This window comes from Dendrobates tinctorius, unplaced genomic scaffold, assembly GCF_039654945.1.
Source record: "Dendrobates tinctorius isolate UK_male_01 unplaced genomic scaffold, ASM3965494v1 ptg000157l, whole genome shotgun sequence".
NCBI classification, from domain to species: Eukaryota; Metazoa; Chordata; class Amphibia; order Anura; family Dendrobatidae; genus Dendrobates; species Dendrobates tinctorius.
In genome coordinates this window covers 1,957,061-1,978,861 of record NW_027361824.1, presented here as the reverse complement: position 1 = coordinate 1,978,861, position 21,801 = coordinate 1,957,061, and the positions used below count along the sequence as shown (strand labels likewise).

The window sequence follows — 21,801 nt, the reverse complement described above, 5'->3', positions numbered from 1 at the left end:
AGGAAGTCTGCAGCCAAAACCCCGCCCCCTCCTGCTACACTTCCTGCCTCACATACTGGAGAGCACGTTGTAACTATGGAGGTGGAGAACGCGGCCAGTCTCGGGGAGGCCTTCATCACCGTGGTCATCAAGAAGGGCAAGAAGCGGCGGGCGGCCGAGGAGAAGCCGATGGAGATTGGGGAGCAGCCCAGGAAGAGGCCGAGCTTCCCACCGATCTCCGGGGACAACCTGATGGTAAGGGGCGCCGGTGCCCAGGGGCCTGGAGGAGAACTGCAGCCTAAAGCAACAGTAGTCACAGCCGGGGCCGCCGCGCTCTCGCCGTCGTTGTTGTTGTTGTTGTTGTTGTTGTTGTTGCAGCCGCGCTCTCGCTGTTGTTGTTGTCGCTGGGGCCGCCGCGCTCTCGCTGTTGTTGTTGTCGCCGGGGCCGCCGCGCTCTCGCCATTGTTGTCGCCGGGGCCGCCGCGCTCTCGCCGTCGTTGTTGTTGTTGTTGCAGCCGCGCTCTCGTTGTTGTTGTCGCTGGGGCCGCCGCGCTCTCGCCGTTGTCGCTGGGGCCGCCGCGCTCTCGTCGTTGTTGTTGTCGACGGGGCCGCCGCGCTCTCGCCGTTGTTGTTGTCGCTGGGGCCGCCGCACTCTCGCCGTCGTTGTTGTTGTCGCCGTTGTTGCAGCCGCGCTCTCGCCGTTGTCACTGGGGCCGCCGCGCTCTCGCTGTTGTTGTCGCCGGGGCCGCCGCGCTCTCGCCGTTGTTGTTGTTGTTGTTGTTGTTGTTGCAGCCGCGCTCTCGTTGTTGTTGTCGCTGGGGCCGCCGCGCTCTCGCTGTTGTTGTTGTCGCCGGGGCCGCCGCGCTCTCGCCGTCGTTGTTGTTATTGTTGTTGCAGCCGCGCTCTCGCTGTTGTTGTTGTCGCTGGGGCCGCCGCGCTCTCGCTGTTGTTGTTGTCGCCGGGGCCGCCGCGCTCTCGCCGTTGTTGTTGTCGCCGGGGCCGCCGCGCTCTCGCCGTTGTTGTTGTCGCCGGGGCCGCCGCGCTCTCGCCGTCGTTGTTGTCGCCGGGGCCGCCGCGCTCTCGCCGTCGTTGTTGTCGCCGGGGCCGCCGCGCTCTCGCCGTCGTTGTTGTTGTTGCAGCCGCGCTCTCGTTGTTGTTGTCGCTGGGGCCGCCGCGCTCTCGCCGTTGTTGTTGTCGCCGGTTCCGCCGCGCTCTCGCCGTTGTTGTCACTGGGGCCGCCGCGCTCTCGCCGTCGTTGTTGTTGTCGCCGTTGTTGCAGCCGCGCTCTCGCCGTTGTTGTTGTCGCCGTTGTTGCAGCCGCGCTCTCGCCGTTGTTGTCGCCGGGGCCGCCGCGCTCTCCCGTCGTTGTCGCCTTTGGGATAACCTTTCTGGATTTCTCTTCCCAGGGAGACAGAGATGAAATGCGGACGATCCCGGTCCCGTCACACAGGTACTCCCCGCTGAAAGAAAACTGGATGAAGATCTTTACTCCGATCGTAGAAAACTTGCAGCTTCAAGTGCGCTTTAACCTGAAAACCAGAAATGTGGAAATTCGGGTGAGAGCCGCCGGGGACAAGAGTCATTTAATGTTCTGTAATCCGACATCTGACAATCCGGAACTCCCGGTTGTAGATCTGGTCTCGCTGTAGCTTCCGGACCCCTCGGTTGTTAGTGGATGTGTGGCTGCAGTGCCCACCTGATCTGCGTCAGACATCTTGGTGCGTCCAGCCGCTGGACCTTGTGATTGGCTGCAGCGTGAGTGACTTGTAAGAAAAACATCCAGTGATGCGCTGCTCAAGTCACCTGACGGCTGCAGCCAATCACAAGCCACAGTGTTATGTTTTTTACTTGGACAACCCCTTTAACCCTCTGTAGAATGAATAGAAATCGTCTCATTATTATTTTTCTGTTTCCTCTCCAGACTTGCAAAGAGACGACAGACGTCGGCGCCTTAACGAAAGCAGCGGATTTTGTGAAGGCTTTTATCCTGGGCTTCCAGGTGGAGGTGAGACGTCTCTTGTGTCCCGGCTGGAATTGTATGTGATCCGTGCACTCGGTTTAGAGAAGACCAAACCTGACGAGGGAAATCTGCTGTCTACAGCGCGCTAACTCCATAAGCTTTACACAGCGGCAGTGACGCGGCTCGGCCGCATCATGTACGGACACCCTCAGACTCTCCGAAAAGTAAGAAATGAGAAGAGCACCCACCGTACAGCCGGCCTGGAGCAGCTTGGGCGCTGCGTACCAGACCTGGCATCCAACTGGAAAGGACTCCATCTCCTTCCTCTTCTCCATAGAATCTTCAAAGCACCAACTGCCATCTCCTAGTTCAGTGGTAGGAATATCTTGTCTTAACTAAATATAGAGTCCAGGAGGAGAAATAAGCAGATTTCTCTTGAGATCTATCACAAACTCGCCTGTTATATGATTATTAACGCACGCCGTCTTTTCCAGGACGCGTTGGCTTTGGTTCGACTCGACGATCTTTTCTTAGAAAGTTTTGAAGTCACAGATGGTGAGTTGTGCAACGATAGTAGTCGTACATTTACATGGACACATAGGACAGGCACGCAGGAGGCAAATGGTGCAAAATATGTAATGAAATTATAATTGGATTTCATTAAAACTGTTGCATCATCAACTGTGGCTGACTTCAGAATAAAGGAGGAAACTGAGAATCCTTCAGTGAGCTGCTGACGGTCCAACGGGAGAGTTTCTAACTCTTATCTGTCTCTCTCTGAGCTCCTCTCAGCTGATTCTTTCTCCGCTCTCGTAGTGCTTTAGATTTTCACCCTTTTTCTTTCTCCCTCCCCCCCCCCCCCTGTTTACAGTCAAGCCATTGAAAGGCGACCATCTTTCTCGCGCTATTGGAAGAATCGCTGGAAAAGGAGGAAAGACCAAGTTCACCATCGAGAATGTTACGAGGAGCCGGATCGTCCTTGCGGACTCGTGAGTATAGAGTCACATCACGCCCATCGGGCCTTTCTAACCCTACTGGGCCTGGTTCTGCTGACAATCAGGACTGTAATCATGATCATTGTATGACAATTCTGTAAACCCGGTGTTGTATTGTGTTCTTCTTCTTCTTTATGGTAGAAAAATACATATTCTGGGATCATTTCAAAACATCAAGATGGCGAGAACAGCGATCTGTAACCTGATTCTGGGTAAGTAGCGCTGCCTCCCTAAACCAGGCTGCTCGCGGTGACCACTTCCACTCTTCCTGGCGGTGATGGAGATTTGGTCTTTGGGTGGTTTGCTCTTTTCCAAAGATAACATACTTGGGTTTTTATGGAAGTCTGCCAGCAGCTCAAGGACCGTTCAAACCAAGCATTGGCACGCAGCGCACCTCTGGTGTCCCCGGGCCGCTCCTTGCACCTTCCCGTCGAATTCCAATAAAGCCAAAGCTGTGAGCGAAAGAAGAGCAGAGCTGGATGGAAAACGAGCAGGTGTGAACGGGCGCTGAACCGTGTGGCCACAACAAGGGTGCAGCGGACATCTGTGCTCGGTTTGGGCAGTCATTTTGTGCTAACAGATTCCTTTTAAATATTACAGACCTAATATGCCACCTCCAGAGAAGGCTCAGTAGCAAGTTACAGCCATTGTCACGGCTATATAGGAAATGATGCCAACGACACGAAAAGCTCATTTTCCAGGTGGAGGTCCCTCTCTACGTAACGCATTCATGTAGCATCTGCCTCTCGTACTGTTTAGCCTCCTCTGAATCAACCTGTTAGTTATAGGCGGAATTTGTGGACAACCGTAAACCGCTGTATACTTTAACGTGTTTTTGATCAGTTTGTTAAACCTGCACCTCAAGTTACTTAGAAACGATCTTGTGACCCCCGATATAAGACCTCGCTGTAAGCCGGACACAAGGTGGAATAGTAGTGAGTAGAGCTGAGGTCCAGTAGCCATGTTTGTATCTGTGGGCACCAGCTCAGAGCACTGCGACCATTCTGCAGGCATGGACGCCTCTGATTCTGATTTACCAGGCCTGGTTTGTTATTGTTGGGGTATGACACACATGATTTGCCAGGCCTGGTTTGTTATTGTTGGAGTATGACACACATGATTTGCCAGGCCTAGTAATCAGAAGAGGAGCCCGGGATGCTGGCAGGTGAGACAAGGTTCACAGAACTCTGGTTCGGTGGCTTGACGCTACCGGCGTGGCCACTGGGTCAAGGGTCCTACAGATCATTTTTTTTACCCAACTCCAGTAATGGGGGTCTGCTATGTGACTTATGATTTGCTGTGAAACAGTGCTATGGGCAACATGGGGGCTCAGTGGTTAGCACTCTTGCTTTACAGCGATGGGGTCCTGGGTTCAAATCCCACCAGGGACAACATCTGCAAAGGGGTTTGTATGTTCTTCCTGTGTTTGGGTGGGTTTCTTTCAGGTTCTCCGTTTCCTCCCAAAGAGATACAGATAGATTATGAGCCTCAATGGGGACAGTGCTGCGGAATATGATGGTGCCATATAAGCAAGTAATATAATAAAATATAAGTAGTTCTTAGCTTTGTAGATCATTTAGGATTCTCCACTCTGTTGTCACACCACGTGTATATTATTGGGGGACCCCAGCAAAACTTAGGTTCCTATTAGAGATCCTAATATTCCTGGATTTTTCATTTATCTGACTTTATAATTGTTTAATTTTCCTATCCCAACAGGAAGCCCAATATCCAAAGTCTATGGAAATATACGCGCAGTGGCAAGCAGAGCGGCCGATCGGTTTTAACCCTATAATGAACCTACTGCCATCATGCAGCAAACTCTTACCCCATCGACGTTCCTCACAGTCTTGTCTGCACTCGGCTGGGATAAAGGGGAGGTGAAGACCTCTTATCCTGAATTATTTCTCATGAATAAGAAAACCTATTGTATATTCTATTATGGGAATATATACAGAATATACAAGCGGAAATTAAAACTGTATTTGTAGAGCGGGTGGTGTAATGCACACCCATCCCACGTTTCTTTTATGGACTACTGAAGAGGTTTACACGCCAAATACGGAAAAAACTCAGAAAAGATGCAATAAATTATTTACAAGTTTCTCTTTGTGTACATCTTATACAGATTTTGTGTCCCCAACATCGTCTGCAGCGCAGTACAGAGACTTGTTATTCACATCAAGATTTGTTCCCAGTGACTCGGTGTCATTTCCTTATACCAATTCTTAGGAGGAAATCTATGGAAGGAGAATATATGGGCCACCGTGTTACTTTTGGTCAAATTTAAAACTTTTACTACGAAAACTGCAAGTAAAAGGGTCTTAACCCCTTATCAACTGTGCACGCCTAAATAAAAAAAGTGCACTCAACAATACACAAATAACAGGGCGTGTAAAACCAGTGGGTGTAGTGGTGCGCCGAGCCTCTTCTCACACCCAGGGGCCCCCGAGCTCTGATTAGCAGGGTTGCTTAAACTTCCATTTTCCTTATACCCTGATGGCACCGTACAGATAGTTTCTGCCTCTAGGCATGGGAAACTTCCCAAAGAAAAAGGCAAAACCTATCCGTACACCTCAGTGTTGTTTCCTGTGGAATTGAGAGAGTGATGAACCTGGGGAAATTTATTTAGGGGTTGCAGGTGGTGTGGATCTCTTGGTTGCCCTCCCTGTCTTTCCATGCAGTTGATGTCCGTAGAAGATCTCCAGTGACAAGTACGGGTGTCTTCTGCGGACCACCAGCTGTCAGGCCAACCCATCGATGCCCAGTGATTTTGTGACTGGTGCGGATTGGCGGGGGTTAGTGACTCGCATCCAGTTTGTGCAAATAAAATGTTGCTTTCAGTGACTAAGTGGCATTTAACATGTTAACAAATGTGGGAGGATTGCAGTTCCACCCACAGCTGTTCGGGGCACATGACGGTAAGCTGCAGGCTCAGCACCAGAGCCCACATCAAAGGGAAGCACGCCGGCTATGATGTACCTACATAAAAAAGATATGACAGGCTCAAACCCCAACTTAGGTGCTCTGGGGAAAAAACAAGACTAAAGTATAGGAGTAACCCCGGCACACTAATAACATGAAAGTAAAGTCTTCTCAACGACAGTCTTTAATTGTTGTGATTTTATTGATTGTGAAAAAAAGGGTGGTGTTACAATCCAAAAAAGGGTGGTGTTACAATCCAACGTTTCAGCTCTACTTCTCGAGCTTTCATCAGGGATATGACTACAATATAAACAATAAAAGAACAAAAATCAATAAATAAACTTAATAAAGTATTATAAAACCAAAAATCTAGTGATAGGTGATACATAAGGTGGGGACAGTGTCAAACATCCTTTGTGAAGGTGTGTATGGATCTATAATGATGTGAGGCCAGTGAGTATGTATTGTGGTGTGATACGGTGAACATGTGAGAGGTTGAACAGAGGAATAGAGTGAAGGTGTAAGGAGTTGAAAAGCATGAATGTGTAGGTAGTGTTGAGAAAGGGCATTAGGGGACAGTGAAGTGGAGTGGGAATAAAAGTGAGGTCATCTAAGGAGACAGTGTGTAAGGAGTGCTCTTGGAAATGTTAAGGCATAAGGTATAAATACCTAGATCCTTGGTTTTGAGGTGTGTGTATAAGTGGTATAGGTTTGCCTTTGTAATCCAGCTGCTGGAACGGTACCTATAGTAACCACTGAGAAAGGGTATAGGTTAAGGAATAGCAAGGTATATAGAAAGAAAAGATATAAAAGAAAGTTTTAGGGGTCACATACCGATGTGTAGGGTCAGCACGTGACTCCCGTCCTAAGGACAAAAAAGCAGGTCAATAAGCTGAGATGGAGAAAGGAAACCCAGTCTATGAAGACTGTAAGGCACCATTACCTTGTGTCCTAAATCTAGTCAGGTGTGGAGGAGGCCGGAAGTGCATGTGGCTTCTCAGCTTATTGACCTGCTTTTTTGTCCTTAGGACGGGAGTCACGTGCTGACCCTACACATCGGTATGTGACCCCTAAAACTGTCTTTTATATCTTTTCTTTCTATATACCTTGCTATTCCTTAACCTATACCCTTTCTCAGTGGTTACTATAGGTACCGTTCCAGCAGCTGGATTACAAAGGCAAACCTATACCACTTATACACACACCTCAAAACCAAGGATCTAGGTATTTATACCTTATGCCTTAACATTTCCAAGAGCACTCCTTACACACTGCCTCCTTAGATGACCTCACTTTTATTCCCACTCCACTTCACTGTCCCCTAATGCCCTTTCTCAACACTACCTACACATTCATGCTTTTCAACTCCTTACACCTTCACTCTATTCCTCTGTTCAACCTCTCACATGTTCACCGTATCACACCACAATACATACTCACTGGCCTCACATCATTATAGATCCATACACACCTTCACAAAGGATGTTTGACACTGTCCCCACCTTATGTATCACCTATCACTAGATTTTTGGTTTTATAATACTTTATAAAGTTTATTTATTGATTTTTGTTCTTTTATTGTATATATTGTAGTCATATCCCTGATGAAAGCTCGAGATGTAGAGCTGAAACGTTGGATTGTAACACCACCCTTTTTTTCACAATCAATAAAATTACAACAATTAAAGACTGTCGTTGAGAAGACTTTACTTTCATGTTATTAGTGTGCCGGGGTTACTCCTATACTTTAGTCTTGTTTTTTCCCAGAGCACCTAAGTTGGGGTTTGAGCCTGTCATATCTATTTTATATTTGATCTATTTTAGACAGTTGTCTCCCCCTCTAAACCATATTTTCTCAATTTTTCATGGCCTCCTTCGGTGTCTTCTCCTTCAACGAAGAAGAAAGATCTAGTATTCTTTCTACGGTCAGAGAAACTGACAATTTCCTGAATATCCCTACCCGTGAGGTGAAATCGAGGGATTATGAAAAGGAATTGAAGAAACTTTCATCTTTTGAATTGCATGCGTATACTTTAGCTCAATACACGAAGGCACAGCGGATTCCGAGGGGACTCGGGGTCTCGTTACGACCAACCCTCTTTAAGTGACAATGAGGAATATTGTCAACTTTTTGAAAATATTCTAAATAAGTGCTCTATAGATTTAATGGTGTTGACCATCAAATTTCTCCAGGAGAATATACAGAAGGTGAAAGATCAGGTTGCTGCTATCGAAAATCAGTTGACTAACACCCTTTCTCCAACAGATCTCGCTAGCCTTAAGGCAAGAGCCAACAAAACTCTACAAGACTACACCAATGAACTGAAAACACGAAAAAAGAACAAGTTTCTGAGAGACCAGGACGACTATCTCAAAAACCAGGTCTATAGATGGCGGTATACCACACTTCCAGATGGTCCCCCCTACAGAAACCGATATGGCTCTTCAGGTTCGGATGGTGGTCAAGTTGGACGAGGCGGCAGAGGAGGACGCGGTGGGAAACCGCCCAAGTCTTTTTTCGACCCGCGCAAGAAACCCCCGGCACCTCCAAACACAGTTTCAGACGAGGAGGAAGAAGAAAAAACAGACAAGGACCCCCAGAGGGATACACGCCCCAATACTCGATCTCAGGTAAGAACAATCTTGTCTTCAACATCTCTACCTATTGTCTCTCACCTGCCGAGATCCGAGTTCTCCAGAGGGGCCTCTCATTCTGTCCCACTCCCTCCTTTGATCCGTTCCTCGTACACCAAGAGTTAAATCGTTTTTACCGCTCTTTGAGACTTAAGGTACATTTTGACAAAGATGGCGGAGACATAAACACCAACCAGGTACCTTTCTCCTCGGGAACCAGCACCCAAGAGACGTTTATTCTTAAAGATCTCGGACTCAAGATCCCGAGCACGTTTCAACCACCTCGCCTCTATCATCCTGTCGAGACGTATATTTCACTTGTTAATGCTTCTGTGGATAAGTATATAGATGAAATCAAACATGGTAAATACCACCTTAAGCATAACCTTAATAGAGAAGAATCATTAGAACTGAAAAGTCTTAAAAACAACAAGGACATTGTCATAAAGCCTGCTGATAAAGGTGGCTCCATTGTAGTACTGGATAAGAAATACTATCTGTCTGAAATCCAGAGCCAACTCTCTGACGTCACGACATACAGACCCATCCCCACGAATCCTATCTACTCCATAGAGAGAAAGATAGACAATTTGATCAACTTCCACTTAAATTTGGATACAATTGATTCTAAACTGGCAGAGTATTTGCACAAACAAAGTCCCATAACTCCAGTCATTTATATACTCCCCAAAATACATAAAAATTTGGAAAAGCCCCCCGGTAGACCCATAGTGGCATCTACCGACTCTATCCTCTCACCCCTGTCAATAACCTTGGAAAAGATCCTCACTCCACTAGTACCAAAAATTCCATCTTATCTCAAAGACACCGGTGATTTTCTGAACCACATTAGAACCCTCCATGACATTCCTTCCTTTTGTTTATTAGCCAGCCTAGACGTCAACAGCCTATATACTAGTATAGATCACGATCTTGGCATCGAGGCTGTCAGATGGTTCCTAGATTTACAATCCTCTCTTAGCGAACCCCAGAAATTGTTCTGTACCGATACACTCAAATTGGTCCTCAACAACAACTATTTCCTCTTTGAGGACCAATTCTACCTTCAGGCACGGGGTACCGCGATGGGGGCGAATGTAGCCCCCCGTACGCTAACATCTTCATGTGTAAATTTGAGGCTGACTTTGTCTACACACATCATCTATATAGAAAACATGCTCTTACCTGGCTCAGATACATAGACGACATCTTTCGTGTATGGACAGGTGACACCAATAGCCTCACAGATTTTGTACATGACCTCAACCAGAGTATACCGAACCTAACCTTTACCTCACATTCCAACACACAGTCTCAGTTTCCTTGACACCATGATCTCTAAAACTGACTCTGGCACCCTTACAAGTGACCTTTACGTCAAACCTACAGACCGTAATAGTCTACTACACTGGTCCAGTTGTCACCCAAGACACGTGAAGATAGCTCTACCTAAATCCCAACATGACAGAATTGACCGCATAGTCTCAACACCTGATATCAGGCAAATGAGACATGACGAGATGACTGAAAAGTTTCAAACAAGAGGATACCCCAAAATTAACGCTGAACAACAAACCAGAATTACCCAACGTGACTGTGATGTAGAGAATAGGGTTAAGTTCATCAACACCTATCACCCGTTCTCTCCTCTGATCAAAAAAGCAGTCCTTGAACACTGGCCCCTACTAGAAAAGGCTTACCCGGGGATTGAAAATTTCCAAAATCCTCCTCTCATCTGCCATAAGCGGGTTCAGAACCTAAAAAACACTTTGGTTAGAGCCGACGTGGGCTCCCACTTCAAGACATTCAGGCAGAAGACATTTAGCACGGTGCGCAACGGAACCTTCCCTTGTTTGGGTTGCGCACAATGCACGAATGTTAGTAAAGGCGATTCATTCACCCATCCGAGGTCCGGCAAACGGTACAAGATCAATGGCTATTTTACCTGCAACTCAAATTTTGTCGTCTATTTAATCAAATGCCCATGCGGCCTAGGATACGTTGGGGAAACCACCCAGCATGTGAAAGACCGCATCTCCAAACATAAATCAACCATCCGGTGTGAGAACACACTTTTACCAATTCCTGCCCATTTTGTGGAAAATAGACACTCTGTAAGCCAACTGAAATTTCAGGTTATCGAACAAATCCCTGTACCCAGACGAGGGGGTAATAGAATCCAAACGCTCAAAGAGCGTGAAGCGTATTGGATGTATCACCTAAATACCCTCCATCCACACGGTCTCAATAGAGAATCTGAAATGTATTATTAATCCCTTCTAAATTCCACTTCATAGTGAATTAGTTTTGTTTTTCATCAGGAGTTTAAAATCACTACCAAATAAGTTCTTTTCCTACACAAGGTTTTTTGGTTTACAGGAGATATTTGACATAAGTGTGTTAATATGAACGCCATTTTACTCTTTGTATGTAAACCTTGCTCTAATTACCTTTCTTTGTTTTTAGGCAGGAAAAGGAAGTTTCTCTGAAACCTGATAGGCACAACCAGCACTGAAATTATCACCGTGCATGAATTCAGCACAGTCCCACCGTTAAAATGGCCGCCTGTATGCATGTGACATTTCCTCACAACCCTCCCTTTTTTACTTCACTTCCTGGATGGCTCGCACCTGCTCAGTACATTCATTCCGACATTTTCGACCCCTCTAAGATGGCGACTGCCACCATCACTTCCTGTCAAGTCAAAACATGCTCATTCTCTATCCCCGCCCTGCACATGCTCAGTACATTCATTCAGACATTTTTGACCTCACTAAGATGGCGATGGCCCTTCCCCCCATTCCCGCCCCTTCCCCACCCAATCAGGAAGTGCTTGACAGTATTTAACATCACTGCACTAAGCCACATGCACCTCCGGCCTCCTCCACACCTGACTAGATTTAGGACACAAGGTAATGGTGCCCTACAGTCTTCATAGACTGGGTTTCCTTTCTCCATCTCAGCTTATTGACCTGCTTTTTTGTCCTTAGGACGGGAGTCACGTGCTGACCCTACACATCGGTATGTGACCCCTAAAACTGTCTTTTATATCTTTTCTTTCTATATACCTTGCTATTCCTTAACCTATACCCTTTCTCAGTGGTTACTATAGGTACCGTTCCAGCAGCTGGATTACAAAGGCAAACCTATACCACTTATACACACACCTCAAAACCAAGGATCTAGGTATTTATACCTTATGCCTTAACATTTCCAAGAGCACCCCTTACACACTGCCTCCTTAGATGACCTCACCTTTATTCCCACTCCACTTCACTGTCCCCTAATGCCCTTTCTCAACACTACCTACACATTCATGCTTTTCAACTCCTTACACCTTCACTCTATTCCTCTGTTCAACCTCTCACATGTTCACCGTATCACACCACAATACATACTCACTGGCCTCACATCATTATAGATCCATACACACCTTCACAAAGGATGTTTGACACTGTCCCCACCTTATGTATCACCTATCACTAGATTTTTGGTTTTATAATACTTTATTAAGTTTATTTATTGATTTTTGTTCTTTTATTGTATATATTGTAGTCATATCCCTGATGAAAGCTCGAGAAGTAGAGCTGAAACGTTGGATTGTAACACCACCCTTTTTTGGATTGTAACACCACCCTTTTTTGGATTGTAACACCACCCTTTTTTGGATTGTAACACCACCCTTTTTTTCACAATCAATAAAATCACAACAATTAAAGACTGTCGTTGAGAAGACTTTACTTTCATGTTATTAGTGTGCCGGGGTTACTCCTATACTTTATGATGTACCTACATGTCATGGGTTGAGAAGTGGTTAAAGATGTGACAAATCGTGCTGATCAATTAATATATTCCTTAAGATAGGCCTAGAAAGGCAGGTCAGCAGAGGTTTTGAACTTTTGGGCTGGTGGATGAACAGAAAGAACCTCTTAAAAAGGAGTTCCATGGCCAACTCAAGAGTCAATGCTAGTTACCACGGATGTCAGTCCGGGAGTTTTGGGTAGTCCACATGGATAGTTGCAGCCCCCAGCTGTCAGTTTTCCCTGGCTGGTTATCAAAAATATTGTGATAATAGAGCGTAGCCACCGGCTGATGAATACTCCTATCAGCCGCCGCCTGCTCTTGCTGTTTTTTGCATAGGCTGATAGGAGCAGTAGTCCCACGAGCCGACCCAGTGACCGGAGGTAAACTTTATCCCTCCGATCAAAACTGCGGGCTCATGCTGTCATTTGACAACGTGGGAACCGCGGCTGACCGGTGGTGATTTTTACTGCAGATAGAAGCGGCGTGTGCTGCGCTGTAATGTGCATTACATCATGGTAACACTAGACGTTAGGGCCTCTCATTCACGTGAATAGGGCCCGGGTATTGCTCTGGTACCTACTCATCCAGGTGTCTGCCCATCTTTAGTGGTGGAGTATTTTCCCCCCTTTTTCACTTGGTGTAATAAAAAGAGAAGCTCATCTTAGTTATAAATATGTAGATTGGTTTAACGGTGCTGTCCCCGATTGTGGCAGATGTAATGGGACGTGCAAATAGTGCCAATTTTACTATGTAGGCTTAAGGCTGCGGATTCACCAGTGGATTTTTCCGTGCGGATCCGCAAGTAAATTGACCTGCAGTTTGACACCTGGATGGAATAGATTGCAAACCGCAGCGGAATCCGCAGAAAGAACTGACGTCAATTCTTTCTGCGGATATAAAACCGCAGCTTTTCCGCAGTGAAAAAACGCAGCGTGTGCACAGCAGAATGTAAATCATCTAGACTTACATTGTACTGTACACTGTCTGCAGCACTGCTGCGGATCCGCAGAGTGTGCACATACCCCAATTGTGATCGGTTCTGCTTTGTATCAGCAGTTGGGTGTCTGAATACACACCAAGTAGGGGGCTAGAAATCAAGTAGTTCAGATAAAATATAACCGACTTAAAGGAATCATAGAATCATAGAGTTGGAAGGGACCTCCTGGGCCATCTGGTCCAACCCCCTGTTCAAAGCAGGATTCGCTAAATCATCCCAGTCAGATGTCTGTCCAGCCTCTGTGTGAAGACTTCCATTGAAGGAGAACTCACCACCTCTCGTGGCAGCCTGTTCCACTCATTGATCACCCTCACTGTCAAAAAGTTTTTTCTAATATCTAATCTGTGTCTCCTCCCATTCAGTTTCATCCCATTGCTTCTAGTCTTTCCTTGTGCAAATGAGAATATAGATGATCCTTCTACAATATGACAGCCCTTGAGATATTAGTAGACAGCTATTAAGTCTCCTCTCCTGCAAGCTAAACATTCCCAAATCCTGCAACCTTTCCTCATAAGACAGGATTTGCAGACTGGTCACCATCCTGGTCGCTCTTTTCTGAACTTGCTCCAGTTTGTTGATGTCTTTTTTAAAATGTGGTGCCCAAAACTGGACACAATATTCCAGATGAGGTCTGACCAAAGAGGAGTAGAGGGAAATAATGACTTCACGTGATCTAGACTGTATGCTTCTGTTAATACATCCCAGAATTGCATTTGCCTTTTTTGCTGCTGCATCACACTGTTGACTCATATTCAGTCTGTGATCTATTAGTATACCCAATTCTTTTTCACATGTGCTGTTGCTTAGGCCTATTCCTCCCATTCTGTATATGCTTTTTTTCATTTTTATTGCCCAGATGTAGTACTTTGCACTTTTCCCTGTTAAAAACCATTCTGTTAGTTGCTGCCCACTTCTCCAGTTTATTTATATCTTTTTGAATCCTCTCTCTCTCTTCTCTAGTATTAGCTATCCCTCCTAGCTTTGTGTCATCAGCAAATCTAATCAGTTTACCCTCAATTCCTTCATCTAAATCGTTGATAATGATGTTGAACAATACAGGGCCCAGGACAGAGCCCTGTGGTACCCCACTTGAGACATTCTTCCAACTGGATGTGCAGCCATTTACGACCACTCTTTGGGTCCGATCACTAAGCCAGTTATGAATCCACCTAACAGTTGCCTTGTCCATTCCATACTTAGTCATTTTTTCAATAAGGATTGTATGAGAGACTTTGTCAAATGCTTTGCTGAAGTCAAGATATACTATATCTACAGCATTTCCCTGAACAGTGCACAAATCTGACTCATGGAAACCCTAGATGTAACGCAATGCTTTTCCTGGAAAGTTCAGTATTTTACAACCATAATTCCCAGCCGCCCTCAGGTCTCCTAACTTGAAAAGCAAAATCCATTCCTATGACTTCATAGCAGTCGGACCCTAGAATACCTAGAATAAGCCCTAACATTACTCTGCGTGGAACACCGGTTATATGGAGGACCTGTGAGCAGTCCGAACCGGTCTGACTTAGAAAATACCTTTATTCCCCCATGAAATACCAATCGTGGAGTCTCTCCAGCATTGCTGACCAGTCTTTATAGGGATAAACTATTGGCGAGGGAAGTAACGACATACGGCTGGACAGACATCTGTCTGAGATGGGAATCCTGCATTGAGCAGGGGGTCCCTTCCAGCTCTAACATTCTAGATTTCTATTTTTAAAAAAAAATACACCCTAAGAATGGTCATCATTTAAAAAGAGGGGCCAAATGAGATGTCACAAGGAAGAGAGACAGCTAAAAATGTATATATTAGAAAACACAGACATGAAGGCTTCTCTGAAGCAGATAAAGATGTAGGAAAAAAATAAGATTCCTATTGTCTTGAAATTAAAGTTTGTTGAGCTTGGTGACAATCAGAACTCGGACAGTCTGGTCAAAAGATGTGGAAACACACAAGCCTTTCTTATCGTGGCTCCAGTCGATGCTGGAGATGGGCTGCGTGGACAGGGTGACGTTCTGAAGGAGGCTGACCGTTCCCGACACTCCCATGTCCACGCCGTCAGAGTCCTCCCGGGATCGCTGAGCGGGATATTCACTGAAGAAAAAAAAAAAGTCACCGTATGTCAGTAAAGGACTGAAAAAGTATGGCGAGTGTTCCGCACACCCAAAGTGTGATGTCTGATCATTATCATGGCAGTCATTACATATGAATCGGCAATATTTTGTTTACAGATTTTGGTGCCTTTATTATTATTCTATATTACTACTATGATAGTTTTTGCATTACCAAAGAAAACCCTTTAATGCCTGCTATTCCGGAAATAAAAGACGGTACTCACTATTTCCAGAGGTGACGACTTCCAACTCCGCCTGTCGTCATAAAGACGTCTCGGTTTTGTGGCAAGTGCCGCACTTGCCAGATGGTAGACTTGTGGGCCTAAAAGAAAGAGTTGCCATTGTTTCTAGTTACGTTTCGTAATGTGGAAAGTGCTATGTATTCCAGTATGCAACAGGATAATGAACCGCGTGCCATACAAACGGTTTCCAACTAGCAGTGAGCACTTAATGGATTTTTCTTTTCCCATTTTTTTAGGGTTGGAAGCAGACATAGGTCACATAAAACTGCTGCAAGTGTTGCCTAAAGGATATTGTGGAGTCACATTGTCAGTCTGTCTTCTGCTGGTGATAGGTTTCTCCCTGTCAGCTCTCAGCAGTGTGAGGTCACATCTTATAAAAAAAAAATTAGACAATCTGTACACAGCACATATACAGTTGTGGCCAAAAGTTTTGACACCCCTGCAATTCTGTCAGATAATACTCAGTTTCTTCCTGAAAATGATTGCAAACACAAATTCTTTGTGATTATTATCTTCATTTAATTTGTCTTAAATGAAAAAACACAAAAAGAATTGTCCTAAAGCCAAATTGGATATAATTCCACACCAAACATAAAAAAGAGGATGGACAAAAGTATTGGCACTGTGCGAAAAATCATGTGATGCTTCTCTAATTTGTGTAATTAACAGCACCTGTAACTTACCTGTGGCACCTAACAGGTGTTGGCAATAACTAAATCACACTTGCAGCCAGCTGACATGGATTAAAGTTGACTCAACCTGTGTCCTGTGTCCTTGTGTGTACCACATTGAGCATGGAGAAAAGAAAGAAGACCAAAGAACTGTCTGAGGACTTGAGAAACCAAATTGTGGGGAAGCCTGAGCAATCTCAAGGCTACAAGTCCATCTCCAAAGACCTGAATGTTCCTGTGTCTACCGTGCGCAGTGTCATCAAGAAGTGTAAAGCCCATGGCACTGTGGCTAACCTCCCTAGATGTGGACGGAAAAGAAAAATTGACAAGAGATTTCAACGCAAGATTGTGCGGATGTTGGATAAAGAACCTCGACAAACATCCAAACAAGTTCAAGCTGCCCTGCAGTCCGAGGGTACAGCAGTGTCAACCCGTACTATCCGTCGGTGTCTGAATGTAAAGGAACTGTATGGTAGGAGACCCAGGAAGACCCCACTTCTTACCCCGAGACATAAAAAAGCCAGGCAGGAGTTTGCCAAAACTTACCTGAAAAAGCCTAAAACGTTTTGGAAGAATGTTCTCTGGTCAGATGAGACAAAAGTATTTTGGGCAAAGGCATCAACATAGAGTTTACAGGAGAAAAAAAGAGGCATTCAAAGAAAAGAACACTGTCCCTACAGTCAAACATGGCGGAGGTTCCCTGATGTTTTGAGGTTGCTTTGCTGCCTCTGGCACTGGACTGCTTGACCGTGTGCATGGCATTATGAAGTCTGAAGACTACCAACAAATTTTGCAGCATAATGTAGAGCCCAGTGTGAGAAAGCTGGGTCTCCCTCAGAGGTCATGGGTCTTCCAGCAGGACAATGACCCAAAACACATTTCAAAAAGCACTAGAAAATGGTTTGAGAGAAAGCACTGGAGACTTCTAAGGTGGCCAGCAATGAGTCCAGACCTGAATCCCATAGATCACCTGTGGAGAGATCTAAAAATGGCAGTTTGGAGAAGGCACCCTTCAAATATCAGGGACCTGGAGCAGTTTACCAAAGAAGAATGGTCTAAAATTCCAGCAGAGCGTTGTAAGAAACTCATTGATGGTTACCGGAAGCGGTTGGTCGCAGTTATTTTGGCTAAAGGTTGTGCAACCAAGTATTAGGCTGAGGGTGCCAATACTTTTGTCTGGCCCATTTTTTTGGAGTTTTGTGTGAAATGATCAATGTTTTGCTTTTTGCTTCATTCTCGTTTGTGTTTTTTCATTTAAGACAAATTAAATGAAGATAATAATACCAAAGAATTTGTGATTGCAATCATTTTCAGGAAGAAACTGAGTATTATCTGACAATTGCAGGGGTGTCAATACTTTTGCCCACAACTGTATAAATGTGAAAAAGAAGTGCGAGTAAGGGGAGATCATAGGTCAAGCTAATTAGCTATCATTAGTGTTGAGCATTCCGATACCGCAAGTATCGGGTATCGGCCGATATTTGCTGTATCGGAATTCCGATACTTAGTTCCGATACTTATTTCATATCGAATACCGGAATCGGAAGTTCCCATAATGCTAGGAGCCCACTCGATTTGATTCAGCCAATGGGGATCCTCAGAAGTGTGGGCACATCCTGTTAGGCATGTAGGCATGTTAACTACTAGCATGGCTGTGATTGGCTGCTGAAATGATATCATGATGCACTATGAAAACCGCAGCAGCCGCCATTTCGGGTTCACTCTGCTGTGAATTCAGTTAGGAACAGGCTGCTGTTGAAGACTGTGAGGGACAGTTAGAAATAGCGATCATCAAACATATCTATTGCTCTACCCAGGCTACATAATCCACCACTGTAGCATTTTTTTAGCCCAGCAGCGCTGTTTTAATAGCTGTCTGCAAGGGCTGTGTGAGTGCAGACCCACGCTGTGTAGTGTGTCCTGCAGGTACGTCTGCTTGTAGGCCGCCCAGCGTGTGTCTGCCTCATACACATTTTTCCTTTATTGCTGCTTTTTTTTCTCCTCTATAGTGTGCTTCCATACGTATCCATATACGTTGGTTGCAAACACTAAAGGAGTGGACAGCGGAGCCTTTCAGCAGCCTTTCAGTGCTATAGCCCATTTCTCTGCACTGTTTTTGGCTGTCTGATAGGTCTCTCTGTGTGTGAGTGCAGCTCACGTTGCAGTGTGTTCTACAGCCACCGCTGGTTGTAGTCCGCTCAGCGTGCGTCACTGCCTCATACATAGTCCTTTTTTTGCAGCTAATTTGTCCAGATTTTTGCTCCTATATTTGTGTGCTTCCATCCGCATCCATTGTCATTGGTTGGTTGCAAACACTATATAGGATTAGATAGAGGAGCCTTTTTGCTGGCTTGTGCCCTTCAGGGCCAGCCAGACTAGTATCACCCTATTTTTTGGAGCCTCATCAATTGCATTGTAGGTTAGCTTCCTGCATTGTAATCGCTCCAAAAAGTTTGTGATACTATAGCTTTCAAACTTTGGTCACATCCTTTTATTTCCCCCCCCCCAAAAAAAAAAGGAAATAAAGTTCACGAAAACACTCCACTTTAGAGTTGTGTAGGCCACATAAGATCATATTAAAGTGTAGTACACACACTCTTAGCCAAACTAGTGTTTCTTATACTGGTTAGCAGGTGTTCAGGAAAAAAGAACACTAAGCCACCCCTTTTTACTTTTCTGCCTATCTTTGTCAGTCTACCAAGATGAAGAAGGCAGGGAGTAAGGCACGTGGCCGTGGAGTTTCAGCAGGGAGAGGACGTGGGGATTCGGTGTCTGCTGCGGCCACCAGTGACCCGGCATCCCCCACTTTTACCAGCTTTGTAGGACCTCGCCGTACCCCACTGCTGCGTGACGAACAAATTGAAGCCGTTGTCGGATGGATGGCAGCTAACGCATCCACTTCAATGACTTCCGCATCCTCCCAGGGCCAGAGCACTGAAGAGCAACCATCTGTCTCTTCACCACCTGCCAAATTGCCCAGGCAGTCTGAGAGCCCTGGACAGGAGCCATCTCAATCTTTACTTCTGTTCTCAGAATCTGTTGGCTTGGAAAGAGGTGGCCAGCCAAGCAGCATTCTAGAGCGTGAAGAAGAGGGAGTATGCAGTGATGCGCAACTGCTTTGTCCCTCTGAATCTGAAGAGGCGGGTGGGCCAGTGCCTATTGTCAGCACACCTCAGTGCTCATCTGATGATGATGAGACTCAGCTGCCAATTTCTGGTGCGTACGGTGATGGCGAGACAACCCAGGACCAGCCGGTGCTTGAAGAGGGGAGTGGAGATGATGAGGTCCTTGACCCATCATGGCGTCAGCCACAGGAAGATGGTGGGAGCAGCTCTGAGGAAGAGATTCCCCGAACGGCCAAAAGAGGGCGGGGGCAGACTTGGTTGCCTGTAGCCTCCACTTTGGCACCTGTGAGGAGAAATCCTCTTCCAAAACAGAAAACGGGCGCTCCCAGGACTTGCTGTGCGTGGTCTTTTTTTGACACAGTTGCAGATGACATTTGCTTTGTCAAATGCAAGCTGTGTCATCAGAAAGTTAAATGAGGGAAAAATGTGAGCAACCTCAATGCCACAAATATGTGGAAACATGTGCGTACCAAGCACAAGGTGGAGTTACACAGACACACTGAAGATGTAGGCCAACCTTCAACAGCACCTACCACCTCTTCAGCCTGTGTTGGGGCCTCTTCCTCCAGCTCAGACACAGCTGGTTCGGCTTCCTCACTGGAACGCCATGGAAGAACCTCTGCCACTGTTGTCCAGAGACCCAGTGAAATTCCACCCACTGAACCACGTTCTCAGTCATCAGCACACTCCCAGGCCACTCACCAGCAATCGGTAGCACAGGCATGGGAGAAAAAGCGGCCATACTCGGCAAACCATCCCCGAGCACTGGCTCTGAATGCCGGCATTGCCAAACTACTGGCCCTTGAGATGCTGTCATTCAGGCTGGTGGTGACTGACACCTTCCGGAACTTGATGTCATTGGCAGTTCCACAATACAATGTGCCCAGCCGCTTTTATTTCAGCAGGCAAGCCGTCCCTGCCCTGCAAAAGCATGTGGAGGGAAAAATTAAAAATGCGCTATTAAACGCCGTCAGTAGCAAGGTCCACCTGACCACTGATGCGTGGACCAGTAGCCATGGACAGGGACGATACCTTTCCCTCACTGCCCATTGGGTCAATGTTGTGGAGCCGGGTACAGATCTGGAGAGTGGCTCTGTACGTATTCTGCCAACTCCAAAGATTGCGGGAATGCAGTCTGTACATATTGAGTCCTCCTCCTACTCTAGTTCCTCGGAATCAGCACTGCATGAGCCTGTTAGGCCAGATGTGAGCACAGCCGTGGCCAAACGTCAACAGGCCATCCTTAAATTAATTTCTTTGGGGAATCGGAGCCACACAGCACAGGAGCTCTGGAATGCCATCAAGCAGGAGAGCGATGTGTGGTTTGTGCCAGCGAATCTCCAGCCAGGTTTGGTAGTGAGTGACAATGGCTGAAATCTAGTGGCAGCTCTGGGCCTAGGCAACCTCACATACCATGTCTGGCACACGTGCTCAATTTGGTCATGCAGAGCTTTCTGAGGGACTATCCGGATCTTGATGCACTGCTGCACACGGTTCGCCTAGAGTGTGCTCACTTGCGGCGTTCCAGCATGGTAAGATCGCGCATTGCATCTCTGCAACGCCGATACCGCCTGCCAGAACATCGCATCATATGTGACCTCCCCACCAGGTGGAATTCAACGTTACATATGTTGGAGCGGTTGTGTGAGCAGCAGGCAGAAGTAATGGAGTACCAGCTGCATCAGGCGCAAACAAGTCGCACTGTGCACTGGACACACTTCACCACCACTGGGTGGGCCACTATGAGGGACATCTGCCAAGTTTTGCGTGCCTTCGATGACGGATGGCCAGTGCAGATGATGCACTAGTCAGCATGACTGTCCCCCTTATCTGTCTGCTTCAAAAAACCTTACAAGCACTAAGTGAGGAGGTTTTTGAAGAGGTCGAGGATGAGGAGTCAGAAATGCCATCTGCTTCTGGCAAGTCTGCGCAACGTGCTTCCACACAAAGGCCCAGGCAGGGGACACTTAGTGAGGAGGATGACGAGGAGTCTCCAGAGGAGGGAGGTACACAAGGCTCTAGTAGTCAGTGTGTACAGCGAGGGTGGGGTGATGCTGAGCAGACTGAGATGCTGCCTCAAGCTGGGGACAGCGTTTCCGGTCCAGTTGGCAGTCTGCAGCACATGGTTGATTTCATGCTGCAGTGCTTGTTAAATGACCGCCGCATCGCCAACATTCTCCACACGGCTGATTATTGGGTGTACACCCTCTTAGATCCTCGCTACCGGGACAACTTACAAAGCCTCATACCACAGTTGAACCGGGAGCGTAAAATGCGGGAGTACCAAGAAACACTTGTGCAGGCCATCATGTTCTCCATTCCCCCCGCAAGTGTTGCTGGTAGTGCTTTTCAAA

The 21,801-nt window shown here is 46.3% G+C and overlaps 1 protein-coding gene, 1 long non-coding RNA gene and 1 pseudogene across 2 annotated transcripts; 1 reads left to right on the top strand and 2 right to left on the bottom strand.

The window, feature by feature from the left end:
• The first annotated feature begins 4 nt into the window (after window positions 1-4).
• On the top strand, window positions 5-5,038 carry LOC141051392 (RNA-binding protein PNO1-like). Its single transcript, XM_073548342.1, has 7 exons — window positions 5-234; window positions 1,386-1,535; window positions 1,901-1,984; window positions 2,434-2,494; window positions 2,811-2,928; window positions 3,076-3,146; window positions 4,654-5,038. Exons 1-7 carry the CDS (start codon window positions 76-78, stop codon window positions 4,719-4,721), a joined length of 711 nt encoding a protein of 236 aa, XP_073404443.1. The 5' UTR covers window positions 5-75; the 3' UTR covers window positions 4,722-5,038.
• A 1,001-nt stretch (window positions 5,039-6,039) lies between these two features.
• LOC141051402 (uncharacterized) lies at window positions 6,040-6,772 on the bottom strand. The gene is made up of 2 exons (XR_012220641.1): window positions 6,529-6,772; window positions 6,040-6,159 (listed from the first exon to the last, which is right to left on the bottom strand). It is a non-coding gene; the product is annotated as an uncharacterized lncRNA (long non-coding RNA).
• An 8,398-nt stretch (window positions 6,773-15,170) lies between these two features.
• The window catches only part of LOC141051426 (dynein axonemal assembly factor 10-like), a 51,048-nt pseudogene continuing 44,417 nt past the window's right edge, over window positions 15,171-21,801 (bottom strand).

Coding starts and splice junctions, on each gene's coding strand:
- LOC141051392 (XM_073548342.1), top strand. CDS start 76: ATGGAGGTGGAGAACGCGGCCAGTCTCGGGGAGGCCTTCATCACCGTG. Junction 1,985..2,433: donor TCCTGGGCTTCCAGGTGGAG/GTGAGACGTCTC, acceptor CGTCTTTTCCAG/GACGCGTTGGCTTTGGTTCG. Junction 2,495..2,810: donor AAGTTTTGAAGTCACAGATG/GTGAGTTGTGCA, acceptor CCCTGTTTACAG/TCAAGCCATTGAAAGGCGAC.